The sequence below is a fragment of the Talpa occidentalis genome, unplaced genomic scaffold (genome assembly GCF_014898055.3).
Source record: "Talpa occidentalis isolate TD23 unplaced genomic scaffold, MPIMG_talOcc4v2.1 talOcc4.9, whole genome shotgun sequence".
Lineage (NCBI taxonomy): Eukaryota > Metazoa > Chordata > Mammalia > Eulipotyphla > Talpidae > Talpa > Talpa occidentalis.
Genome location: NW_023605305.1, coordinates 8,048,238 through 8,061,039, shown reverse-complemented (window position 1 = coordinate 8,061,039; position 12,802 = coordinate 8,048,238). Strand labels below are relative to the sequence as shown.

Here is a 12,802-nt window from a genome sequence, read left to right as displayed (position 1 = left end):
CTGGCCGGGGATTGAACTCTTGCTGCAAAGGCTGCCAACAGCTTCATAGGCTGCGTCTTAACCACATGCGCCACCAGAGAGGCCCCCAACACCTAATACATTCTTTAAAAAATTGCATTTCTTTTTTCCTCTCTTAGAGAAAGGTTTTTTCCCCTTCAAACCTTTGGGTTTTAAAAATATTACTTTGGGGCCTCCCTGGTGGCAATGGATTAAAGACACAGCGCTATCAAACTATGGCCAGCCACTGCCACATGAATTCGATCCCGGGCCAGGGAGCAACCCACATGGCATAGCAGACCTCTCCTGTCTCCCTGCTGCTCCCCTCAGCAGTGTATTTCGTCAGTCTGCCTGTTCTGCTCCCCACTCTGTCTCTGGTGAATCCTCTTACCCCCCACACCTCTGGCCTACACCCCAGTTCTTGTATGCATAAATAAAAACCTTTAAAAAAAATTGCTTTGAGTGGGAGAACCAGGTTTTAGCGTCGCAGTTCCCCTGGGCAGTGTGGGTGCTCGTGAGTAGGGCGCCCCAAACCCGGCTCTATTTACCAAGGCAGCCAGCAAAGGGCCAGAGGCCGAAGTCCGGAGAGGGGTGGGGGTGGGGGTGGAGACCGGCGGCACCTGCAGCCCCTCCCCTGCCTCTGATCCCGGCGCCCCTGCCCTTTGAGCCCAGGCGGCAGCCGGGCTGGGCCGGCACGCACGCGGGTTGGTGCGGGCAGCGAGGTGGTGCCGGCGGGCGAGGTGGTGCCGGCGGGCGGCATGCTGAGGCTGCTGGTGTCCGGCTGCGCCCGCGGCCTGGGGGCCCGCGGGGGCGCACGGGGGCTGCCCCCCGCCGGGCTCCGCTACCCCTGCCGCAGCCTGAGCAGCAAGGCCGCTGACCCCCCCTTCAACCAGCCCCCCAGTTCCGAGTTCGTGGCCCGGTCGGTGGGCGTTTGCTCTATGATGCGGCTGCCGGTGCAGACCTCCCCCGAGGGGCTGGACGCCGCCTTCGTCGGGGTGCCTCTGGACATCGGGACCTCCAACCGGCCCGGGGCCAGGTAAGGTCCCAGAGACGGGGGACACGTGGCCAGACAGCCCGCAGCCCGGCGCCCGAAGGCAAACCGATGGGCTCCTCTGCTCCTGGGGCAGGTTGGCGGCGGGGCCCGGGAAAGAAAGGGCCGGGCCTTCCCCAGGGGGACCCCTGTCTTGCTGCCACTGTGATGGTGGAGCCCCGGTTTTCCAGAGGCAGGGGATAATACTTTCCCAAGCCACCTGACTCAAGCATTGCTGAAATTCAGGCAATTTTCCTGCCATCAAGTCAGTGGAAGTAACAATCCGTTTTCCTTATCATTGCGCATCAGCTCTTTCCCATTCAGCTCCGCAAGTTTACATCTGAATTATAAATGCAGCCATTTATTAAGTGTCTACTGAGTGCAAGGCCCTTTGTGTAGATGACCTCATAATTCTTACAGCAACAGGGTAAAGTAAACATCCATATTCTGATTAGGAATAGATTAGGAAACCGAGGCTCAGGGAGATTATTACCTAAAACCATTTAGCAATTGAAGATGGGCCAACTTTTAAAAAAATTATTTTTATTTTTTTTAAGATTTATTTATTTATGCATACAAGAACTGGGGTGTAGGACAGAGGTGCAGTGGTGGGGGGCAGCAGTAAGAATTTCACCAGAGACAGAGTGGGGAACAGAACAGGAGGATCCACTGAAATACACTGCTGAGGGGAGCAGCGGGGAGACAGGAGAGGTCTGCTGCGCCATGTGGGTAGCTCCCTGGCAAAGCTGGGGATCGAACTTGTGCTGCAGTGGCTGGTGATAGCTTGATAGGGCTGTTTAACCCCTGCATGGGTGGCCAACTTTTAATCTTTTCCATTGGTAGCCTAGATCAGTGGGATCTGGGGTTCCTCCGGCTCCATGAACCCCCTCCTTGTAACCCCCCCCCCCACACACACACAGTTGGTAGCGTCTGGAGGCATTTTTAGCTGGAAGCTGTGCTACTGGCATCTGGTAGGCACAGACCAGGGATGCTGCTAAACATCTTAGAATGCACAGGATCTCACCCTCATCCCCCGCCCAAAGGATCATCCAGCCTGGGATATGGCGGTTGAGAAGGCAGGCTCCTGCACCCCAAGGGGTGGCCCACAGAATCATTATTCCTCCAGATTTGGACCCCGCCGGATCCGGGAGGAGTCTGTGATGATCCGGAGAGTCAACCCCAGCACCAGGGCCGTCCCTTTCCAGTCGCTCATGGTTGCAGACCTCGGCGATGTCAATGTCAATCTTTACAACCTCCAGGACAGCTGCCGCCGGATTCGAGAGGCCTATGAGAAAATCATAGCAGCTGGCTGTATTCCTCTGACCTTGGGTAATGCGCCTCAAGGGCAAGCGTGGCCCTGGGCTGGGGGTTATGTATGATGGACTGCTGCTTCTCAGGCGAGCCGCTGTGAACATGGGGACAGGAGGAAACACCACATTTCTCATGCGTGTGTTTTAACTGCTGGGGAGGGAGATACACATTTTTGGACTAGCAGGACCACAGGGATGGACTCGGGTGAGGCTAGTGAGGCATTTGCCTCAGGGCAACATTTAAGGGGCACTGAAAAAATCAAGGGTAAGTATGGCTCCCAGATTGCCTGGAACAGCAGTTATTGACCCATCTCTCTTTATAATGTATCTTCATTTTTTGGTGTTACTTTTGATTTTTCGAAACATCACATTCAAATAGCACTCATCTTGTTTACTGAGCTTTTGGTGTTCCTTAAATTTTGCATCCTGGCAAGTGCCTGTACTCACTTTACCTTTGAGCTCTTGATCCGGACCTGGAAGAGCTGCTACCGGGCACTCGGTTATGACTTTTTAACGATTTCAAGGGCCTTGCTTTAGGGACTTTGAGAGATCAGCAAAGGGGCATTTTTTTCTTCCTTGTTGGGGTCTGTATCAACCCGGAGGGCAGCTTTTCCCTGCCCTTCTCCACTTTGTCCCTCGCCCTCATTGTCACATTTCTTTCTCTTCTGGTTCACACATAGTTAAAATGACATGGATCTTTCTCTAAATATCCAGTTTTGTTTTTGCCAAGCTAGAGAGCCTAATCTACAGAGTACAGAGGTGAGGAGTGTGGTTTCTGGATGGCAAGATTTGAAATTTCAGCTCCCTTGTGCATTGGCTTCATTTCCTCCTATGTAAAACAGGAATGACACCGCCCCTGCCTGAACTGCCACTTTTGTGGGAGGGCCTAGAGTGAAATTGTCCCTAGAGTGCCCAGCATGGTGCCTGGAGGGTTTTATTATTTTTTTTTATGCACACAATAACTGGTGTAGGCCAGAGTTGAGGGGTTTGAGAGGATTCACCGGAGAGTGGGGAGCAAAACAGGCAGATCTACTGAAATACACTGCTGAGGGGAGCAACAGGCAAGACAGGAGAGGTCTGTTGCGCCATGTGGGTCACCTCCCTAGCCTGGATGGAACTCAGGCTGCAGCCTATAGCTTGATAGGGCTGAGACTTTAACCCCTGCACCACCAGAGAGGCCTGTATTTTATTTCTTTATTCATTTTTGTGCCTGGCATCTTTTAAGCATCAGTGTTAGCTGTTGTTAATTTAATTTAATTTAATTTAATTTTTTATTTTATTTTTTTTAAAGGGGCATGTATTTTTATTTATTTATTTGTTTGTTTGTTTGTTTGTACATGCACTGGGTACAGTCAGAAGCGCGGGAGGGTGAGAGAATTCACCAGAGCCAGAGCAGGGAGCAGAGCAGGCAGAAGGACCGAAGTACACTGCTGAGGGGAGCAGCTGGCGACAGGAGGGGTCTGCATGCCATGTGGGACCCTCCTCTGGTGGCCGGGAGCAGCTGGGGATCGAACAGGCGCCACAGAGGCCGCGGGCAGCTTCGCAACCCAGCGCTCAACCGCTGCGCCACCGGGGAGGCCCCTGTTGTTAATTTTAATTACTATCAATAGTAAAACCTGGAAAGGCCTGTGCTGCCCACTAGGGTAGCCATTAGCCCCATGTGACCATTTTAATTAAAATTATTTAAATTACTAATTTAATTATTAATTTAAGCAATAATTAAAATTCAGTTTCTGACTTGCTTGAGCCTCATTTCAGTAGCCACATGTGACTCATGGCCACTAAAGTAGCCAGTGGAAAAACAGAACTGCAACTTTCACTGCAGAAAGTTTTATTGGACAAAGCTGTTCTGGGTATTTTATCTGCAAGCCTTAATTTATTTAATTGCCTTTTTACAATGCCAATGTAATCTCAAACATCCAGAGACCATTTTCTCACTACTGAACTAGATCTTATTTTAGCTGGGGTTACAGTTCTTCGATTTAACTGGCAGAGTGCCAGAACTTGGCAAACTGAAGATTGTTTCACGTAATGCATGGTCCCCTAATCTTATCTACATCCCAGATATTTCTTCATTGTCCTTGCAGGTGGAGACCACACAATCACATATCCCATATTGCAAGCAGTGGCAAAAAAGTAAGTCCCAAATGTTTGGGCCCAGTGAGGTTTCAAAAGTCAGGAGCCAGGGAACGAGTTAGTTGTGGATGGCATCAGTGATCTCTGCTGGCTCAGGTCATGGGGGTGGGGGGTGATAGGAAATTCCCCACTGAGTTGCTTCCTTGCATCAAAATTAACGCTGAGCTCTGGGTGTCTCTGTCAGTCATCACTGGAAGCCAAGACAATTTATTATTAACACCCTGGCCACTTCCTTTGCCCTAGAGCTGCTCTGGGATGCACACTCAGCATTTTCAACTTGCCTGGGGTTTTGGAAGATGAGCCCCTAGCGGGATAGTTAACCTCAGTTTCTGTTTTGCTTGAAAGACCAAATACAAATACTGACTGGTACAGTGAAGTGTCACTGAGGAAAGGCCCAATTTTTTCCTGGAGAATGAGGTGATGGATCTCCCAGTAGTGGGGTCTGCCAGAAATGGACTAACTTTGGTTCATTAGTTTGAGAAAGGGCAGGGCCCAGGCTGGGGTGGCTCCAGAATTCAGATACGGGAAGGGTGTGCAAGCCACAATCTCCGTGGGGCCGGGTGTGTATAGTCTTTGGGCTTGGATTGTGTTTATTCGGGGTGGTTGGAAGGGTTGGTGGGGAGGCTGGAGAGACGGTGGCATGGAGGCTGCTTCTTGGCAGCGGTGTTTAGTTAGTGCATCCTCAGCCCAGCTCACCTGGGCGGCTGTGCTTCCTTCTCGAGCTCCCAGCCCTCTCCACCTCTCAGAGAAGGGAATTCTGGGTGATGGGGAGCAGGTGGTAGTTAAAGCTCATGTCAGCTTATTGTTCTGAGCTGCTAAGTAATTTGAAGGCTTTGGTGTTGGCGGCCTGGAGGGCATGCTGGGGCCTCAGAGGCGTGGCCTCTCAGTGGCCCTGTTGTCTGTTGCCAGGCATGGCCCCGTGGGGCTGGTGCATGTGGACGCGCACATGGACACGGCCGACAAGGCCCTGGGAGAGAAGCTCTACCATGGGACGCCCTTCCGCCGCTGTGTGGACGAGGGGCTCCTGGACTGCAAGCGTGTGGTGCAGATCGGCATCCGGGGCTCTTCTGTGACCCTGGATACCTACAGATACAGCCGGAGCCAGGTGACAGCTCGCACCCTCCCTCTGCCCCTCCCAGGCGCCTCCCTCTCCGTTGCCCACTCAGGGGCATGATGGATTTTCCTAATCCGGTTCAGAAAGGGGATGAAAGGCTAAATTTGCCTCAGGAAGGCCCCGTGGAGCAGAGAGGAGCGAGGATGTCAGTTGGGAGGCAGAGGAGGCCTCTTGTGTCACCGGTGGGGTCACAAGTCGAAACAGACGGAGCCCTCAGATGTGGCGGGACCTCCTCAGCATTCACCTTCTTAGTTCTCCACCTCAGCACTGGGTGCAATGGCTTGTGTCCCAATGGGACACCCAGCACTCTGCTTTCAGAGCATGCAAAGGCTAGTTTTTTGGAAAGAGCTGTTCAGGGGGTGCTGGCCTGGGCTGCCCTGAGTTTGTCACTCTTGCCTTAGCAAAGCTTCCCTCTGACTTGCTCCTGCCTCCTGGCCAGCCATTGTTCCTCCATCCCCCTGGGGACGTGGGGACAGTAGTAGCTTCCTCACAGAGACTGAGGGCCAGTATGCTGGGCACACATGGAGCTCGGCCTAGGGCTGGTGCCCACAGATGCCCCCAAATGCTTCCCCTTAACCTCTGTTCTTCTGCCCCCTCTCTCCAGGGGTTCCGGGTAGTCCTGGCTGAAGACTGCTGGATGAAGTCCCTGGTTCCTCTGATGGGGGAGGTCAGGCAGCAGTTGGGGGGCAAACCCATGTACATCAGCTTTGATATTGACGGCTTGGATCCTGCCTATGCCCCAGGGACAGGGACTCCCGAAATCGCTGGTCTCACCCCTAGTCAGGTAAGGCGGCTCCACCAGTGACAATTCCTGGGGATGAGGATTCTTAACTCCCCTCTTTCCTGGGATTCAAAGTGAGTCTTCAGGATATTAAAAGCAGAGCACCTGAGTGGTCTCAGGACCGACTGCGGGTTTGAAAACTCACTTGTTTTGACTGTAACTCCTTTTAAATCTGGGGTATAGTAATTCTTCGTTTGGTCTTTCTGCCTCTGGTCCACCTGTAGTTGGCTCCTCTTCAGAACAGTAAACTTCTCTTTTGGCGGTTACATTTAAAAAGTGTGCAGTGGGGTCAACAACCTACTGAGATCATTTAGGAGTTCTAGAAACACGCGGATAAAACTCCTGTAAGGTACATGCAGGGGAGACAGGGTTGGAGTGTGGTTTTAACTGGAAGGGAAGCTCAGGAGGTGGGGCCTTTGTGTTCACTGCTCTTGGAGCCTAGAACTGGGCCTGCCATACAAATAGACATTCAAATATATTGGTGAGTGAAGACTTAAACCTTGTAGGAGGATTACCTTATATCCTCTCAGAAAGTAAGGGCTCCCTCTTCAAAGCCAGTCTCAGTTCCCATCGGAGATTTCTAAAACAGTTATTATTCCTTGACTCATCATCCCTCTGGGTTTTTCTACCTGTAAATCCTTTCACACAAAATGGCTCTCCTCCTACTACCCCTCCCGACTTGCAGCCACATCTATTGATAGTTACTGGCTCTTCTCTATCCTGGTGCTTTGCTTGTGTTGCTTCTGCTGCCTGCATCTCCCTTGCCCTAGTCATCCGGCCTTTGAGCTGAGTGTTCCCACTTGGGCGAAGCCTTCGTGCATGCTCCAGGCTGCTATCTATACCCAGATTGGTGTATGCTTTTCTTGAAGTCCTTCACACTTGACCCAGAAATGACTGGCTTGCTTGTCTTGTCATCACACTATGGAGCCCTGAGGAGCAGGGACTGCACTCCGATTGTTGTCTCTGTGATGCCCGCCAGTGTGTGTGACTGTCGGGGAATGTTTATTGAGGCAAAGGAACAGTTTCCGAGCCAAAGGGTGGGTATGGGTGGGGACTCGTGGAGGCCTCCCCTGGTTTCCTTTCTTGTAAATGATTGTGACTTGATCTCGGACAGGCCCTGGAGATCATCCGGGGTTGTCAAGGCCTGAACGTGGTGGGCTGTGATCTTGTGGAAGTTTCCCCGCTATACGATCCTTCTGGTGAGTGAGCACATGGGGGCTGGTAGGCAGCCACAGCTTAAGTGGCTTTCATCCAGTTCACATGTATAAGGTAGATGGATGGGTCCTTTTGTACAACTCAGGAACCTGCCAAGAATGTCCTACAGTGAAGAAAATAAACCTGTTACTACTGCATGCCTTACAAACATGAGCTAATTAACCCTAACAAAACCCCAGGGAGGCGGCTAAGTATTATTAGCTTGCCTACCAGTCAGCAGAGAGAAACCAGCCTGCCATTCAGTGACACGGCGGGGCAGCTCCATCGCCTGTGACATTTCATTCAAAAGTGAGCTCTCAAAGTTAAGTAATATTTAATAGCATTAAAAAGGGAGGAGCAAGCAGATGTAGGAGAGGTATTGGAAGCAGATAACATCCTAGTCATTTTCATTTAGCAAGTTTACAGAGTTAGGCCTATTAGCCTCAGAGGGTAGATCGCAAACATAATACACACCATTAGGGCTTTTCCTTCGAGGGGAATCTGTTCTGAGCAAACAACCTTCAACTTTTAAAATACTCTTTCTAAATGATGCTTGACAGGAACAGACTGCCAGGGAAAGTGAGTCCCGGGGAGTGGGCCGCCCCCTCTAGAAGGCAGGACTCTGCGGGAGCCAGCACCCAGGGAGGTCGAGGGGTCCTGGGAGGCCGAGGACACCTGTGTGGTGCTGACGTGGGTTTTCCCTCTTTGCAGGCAACACGGCCCTCGTGGCGGCCAACCTGCTGTTTGAGATGCTGTGTGCTCTCCCCAAGGTGAAAACCGTCTGAGCTGGTGTCCTCCAGGATAAAACACCAGCTTGTGTCAAGGACAAGTTCTCTGGAAAGAAGTTATGAGCAAGCAGCTGAATCCTCAAGAGTTTATGCCAATAAAACTTTTGCTCCAAATGTCGTTGGTGGCTGATATCAGGGCATCCAGAGGAACGCTAATCCAAACAGCACGTACTTCTAAGGAGCAGGGATTAAAAAAAAAAAGCACCACTTGGGCTGTTTTGGCTTTTCCCCTCTGGTGAAAATGTTGGGGGATGGAAGGGAAAGGGATGGAGAATTTAGCTCAAGGTTATCCACACACTGGAGGAACGACCTTGTAAAAACCTATAACACTGTACAAACATTCCTTATTTCTGGGGCTCCTCCTCTGGACACTCAGGGCCGCGTCCTGATTTTAGGCCGTGGTGAACATAAACACAAAGCTTGGGACAGAATAACACACGGTTCCTAGTCAACTCCCCCCTCAAAAGCCCAGGGAGGTGCATGAATTGTTTTCTAAACCAGACACCAGGGACTCAGCAGACCCTCAGGGACGCCTCCTTAACCGCCTGCCCCCTCGCCTCCTCTTCCAGCTGATACAGCCTCCATGATGGCAGTTCCTGAAATCTGCAGTTAAGATGCACTGATCTTAAGCATGTGTTGAGTTACATGCAAATTCAATTCTGTAGCTGCGCCCGTGATCAAATCCTTGTCTTGAAACGCAAAAGCTACCCATAATCATCACACATTAAAATAGTTTATTTCTGTTTCCAGTCTGTAATAATCTTAAAATAACATCAGCTTCAGTGCCTGTTCACAATACAAAACAAAACAACATAAAAAAGACACCATTTGCCAAATAGGTTATTTGTTCTTAAGAGTATCAAAAGTGCAAAATATTCACCTTCTTTTCACATCAATCTTGAAAACACAATCCCCCTCCTTGACAAACTGAACAAAGAGATTCAGCAGCTGCTCTGCTGCCTCTGTTTTCAAGGGATGATGTCAGGTGTATGAGCCTGAGCAACATTTCATCTGTAAGGATGCTGTGCACCTGCTTTTAGAGAATTTTATTCAAAAAAAAAAAAAACAAACAAAAAAAAACAACCCAAAACGAATGTCCTTCCCAAAGCAAACCACTTAAAACACCTTCAGCTCATGATCTTTTATCTATCAGGAAAACATTTCAATATACTGAGTGAGGAGGAAATCAACCTCTTATTTAAAAACCATCACCAAGTTTTCTTGGTCATCAGGTGATGGTGGCGTGACCTGGCAGAGGCTGGGCGGTCTTGTCACTGACACGCTGCTGAGGTGGGGCAGCGACTTCAGCATTCACAGATTGTGCCAACACCTGGCCGTGAGAAATCTTTTTTACATGGGTGAGTCTCTTACAGAGAATCGTTTTAAGTTAGTCTTCGCTCCCCATCTGCTAAACATGATGCCTCGCCTGTACCGACCAGCAAAGTCCGCCTCTGCGAACAGGGACGCAGTCAGTTTCAGGGTATTCAAACACTAGGAAGTTAAAACCGAAATCAGGTCTGTGATTACATGCAGGACAGGTGGTGGCGACATTGGCTGAACGTGACAAGGGCTTATATGTTTGACACAAAAGTAAAAGATAAACGAATTCATGGGAACAACATTCAGGGGGAAAGGGCTGGGTGATCTTGATTTGATTTCAAACAAAATCTGATTTAAAATGAAAGCTCTCTAGTGTCCACTTGGGGACAGATCTACCAGCCCCCCAAATGATCTGCACAAGAACTTTAGGGCCAAAATGTTTACCAGGAATGCTTTCAATCTTACTATCATTTTCCTTTCTTAGTACATTGGGAGGTACACTGTCTGAAGGGACTTTTTATTTGAACGATACATTTTTAAACAAATGAACAACTCTGGGGAGTTTTTGGTTTTCAGAAATTAGTGTTGGGAATTCCATTTGTACCAGAAATTAAAAATAAAACCTACCACTGAACCAAAAACACTATCATAAAAGCAACCTGGCCATGACAGGTCCAGAAAACAGTTGTGAGGACTGGTACCTCAAGGAGTCAGTGGGAATCCTTGATCACTTCTAACTGGGCCGGGCATGAAGCATGGCCATGAAGCATGGCAATCAGAGAAGGCGTTCATTTTTAGAGGAGCCTGTGGAAAAATGAAGCCTGGCATGATTTCTTTATTTTTAAAATAAAACTACAAACTCTGTGAAATTCCTGGCCTCCAATAATTTATGATGTACTCTAGTTCACTATTTAAGTTATTCAGGATCCAAATGGCTTAGATTAAAGCAACCATGGTTAAAGAAATACTTAGTATACAAGTCCCATTTTGACGCTTCACTTGACACAAGGCGGGTCTGCTTTGATGTTTGCACAGACTCCTCCTAATGTCGCCCAAACTCCATGGGGCTGTTTTGCCCAAAAGAGAAAAGGGAAACTCTCTAACTGGCTGGTCTGATCCGGCCTGGAGTCCAGGTAGCTCAGCAAGCTGGGGTGCAGCTGACAGGTCTGACTCTGTCACTGGCGAAGCGGCTGTAAGTTAAGGGTGAAAACAATTCAGAGGAGACATCAAATAGAGGCCAGAAGCTCGAGCAAGCCTTTTGCAAAACAGGAGTCCAGAACAAGTCTTGGTTCACTTGTCACAAAGAGGACTTGAAGATATAGAACTTGGGGGTAATAGTGCTCAAAATACAATTGTTGAGACATTTTAAGTTCCTTGATACAGAGACACGTCTGGTGTTTTACTAACGTGACATGGAGTGAAGAGCTGCTCACGGCGGGTGGGAAGAGCGTGTCTTTAGTTGAACGTCTACTGGCTTAGAGCAGCTTATCTCTACGCTCAAAAAACAGGATTACAAATTATGGCTCCTAATATCCTTACCCTAAAGTTGACAGAAGCAGAAAGGCATCTGAAGACATACACAGAAATGGCTCAAAGTTGATACAGTACTTCTTGCCTGCCGAGCCCTTCCTGGCGCGGTTTCACGCTGGAGAGGCAGCCGAGGAGAGGCTCACCGAGGGGGTCCCTCGGTCACCCCAGCTCTCCCCCACTTCTCTAGGGAAGAAATCTCACGTGCAGAACGCCCACTCACCCTGATCCTTTTAAAACGGTGGCTGACCAACTGTCATGGGAGACTCCCAAGATAGACTCTGAGCTACCTGCTACCGGAAACACCTTCACACGTAAGATCACTTGGAACGAGGCCCTTTCCAAGATGCAGGGCCCGGAAGCTGCTGGGTGGTTCCGTGGGGACGGCATGCACGTGGCAGAAGCACTGCGGGACCAGGTGGGGGTGCAGGGGGACCAGCACTCCAGCCTGTAAGGGTCCATCCAGGTACTGCTACGAGACTGAGCCCTGTGCTGCTTCCCCAGCAGAGATGGGATGGGGGGTGTGAGCACGTGACAGGGGCAACCAAGGAGGAGGGAATGAGCAGCCTAGCTTAAATAGTGCGGCATTCAAATCAGGGCAGAAACAAAAGAACTCCAAAGGAAAATATTTTCATCTAGGGAATTCAATCTGTGGTGGTGTTCACTCCTAGGTTAGAACAGGACAAAGGAAGATTCTTCTAGCCATTGTTCTAGAAGAATGATCTAAAATCTATACTCTGTCTGCTGTGATAGTTTGAGTCCTGAAAATACCTGTTCACAGGGACCCGTTAAAAAGGCTGAAGAGTTCAAGTCTCTGTTGGAAACCCTCTCAGTCTAGTGCAGGCCACGATGGGATGTAAAACCTCTGTAGGGAGCCTTCCAACAGGCGCTCCATCCATAAGGACAGCCTGCTCAGTTTCCCTTTGATAGGCCTGGATCCGAGGCCACAGGAGGATTTCCCCCGAGATTCCCCCAGATGGAGGGAAGAGTCAAGCCCGCCGCACGACCCCATGGCTTCCTCCTCTTCCACTGTTTTTTGGGGCTTGAAGAGGCAGAAGTATTTCTTGTGGCCATTCAGAGCCAGCACATAGCCAGTGTAGTCTCGTTCCATGAAATGCTTATCATACTGGTTCGGGATGGGGGCGGCATCCTGCGCGAATTCCAGTAAGTATTCCAGCCATTCTCTGTGTTTGTCGAGACTCAGGAAGGAGAAGTGCAGGCAGCTGCTCCTGCGGGAAGAAGAAGGAGCGTCAGCACGTGTCCTGACGCATTTGCAGGAACATACATTTTTGTGTTGGGTGGGGCTGAATACAGAAGAAATGTGGGATTTCTGAGAGGACCGGAGGGTGCCCACAAGGCCTGCACCACTCATCCATTTTCCCATCTCCTGCTGGGGGCCACTTGTTGCTCTGGTTTCAGGAAAATGCCCAAAGCTAGAGAAAAGTTGGTTTCCTGAGGGCTGAGGAGAGAAGACAGAAGCAGTTCTGCTCACAGTCAACAGGACATGAAGCCAAGGGGGAAAGGGCCTCCCCATGATGGCTTAGATTTTTGGGTGAAGGTCAACATCTCCTGCAGACAAATTCCCTTCTAGTCAGAGAGGATAGA

At 49.9% G+C, this 12,802-nt stretch overlaps 2 protein-coding genes across 3 annotated transcripts in view; one reads left to right on the top strand and one right to left on the bottom strand.

Annotated features, from left to right (window-relative positions):
- Positions 1 to 716: 716 nt before the first annotated feature.
- On the top strand, positions 717 to 8,446 carry AGMAT (agmatinase). The gene is made up of 7 exons (XM_037498256.2): positions 717 to 1,033; positions 2,154 to 2,356; positions 4,425 to 4,473; positions 5,383 to 5,578; positions 6,192 to 6,371; positions 7,483 to 7,567; positions 8,274 to 8,446. The coding sequence occupies exons 1-7, from the start codon at positions 756 to 758 to the stop codon at positions 8,345 to 8,347; spliced, it is 1,065 nt and encodes a 354-aa protein (XP_037354153.1). The 5' UTR covers positions 717 to 755; the 3' UTR covers positions 8,348 to 8,446.
- Positions 8,255 to 12,802, bottom strand: part of DNAJC16 (DnaJ heat shock protein family (Hsp40) member C16) — a 31,169-nt gene continuing 26,621 nt past the window's right edge. The window contains exon 10 of one of the 2 annotated variants that reach the window (XM_037498255.2): positions 8,255 to 12,426. In XM_037498255.2, coding sequence (XP_037354152.1) covers positions 12,027 to 12,426 — 400 coding nt within the window. In that variant the 3' untranslated portion in view covers positions 8,255 to 12,026. The remainder of the gene's footprint in view (positions 12,427 to 12,802) is intronic. The other variant, XM_037498254.2, reaches the window with a different exon arrangement.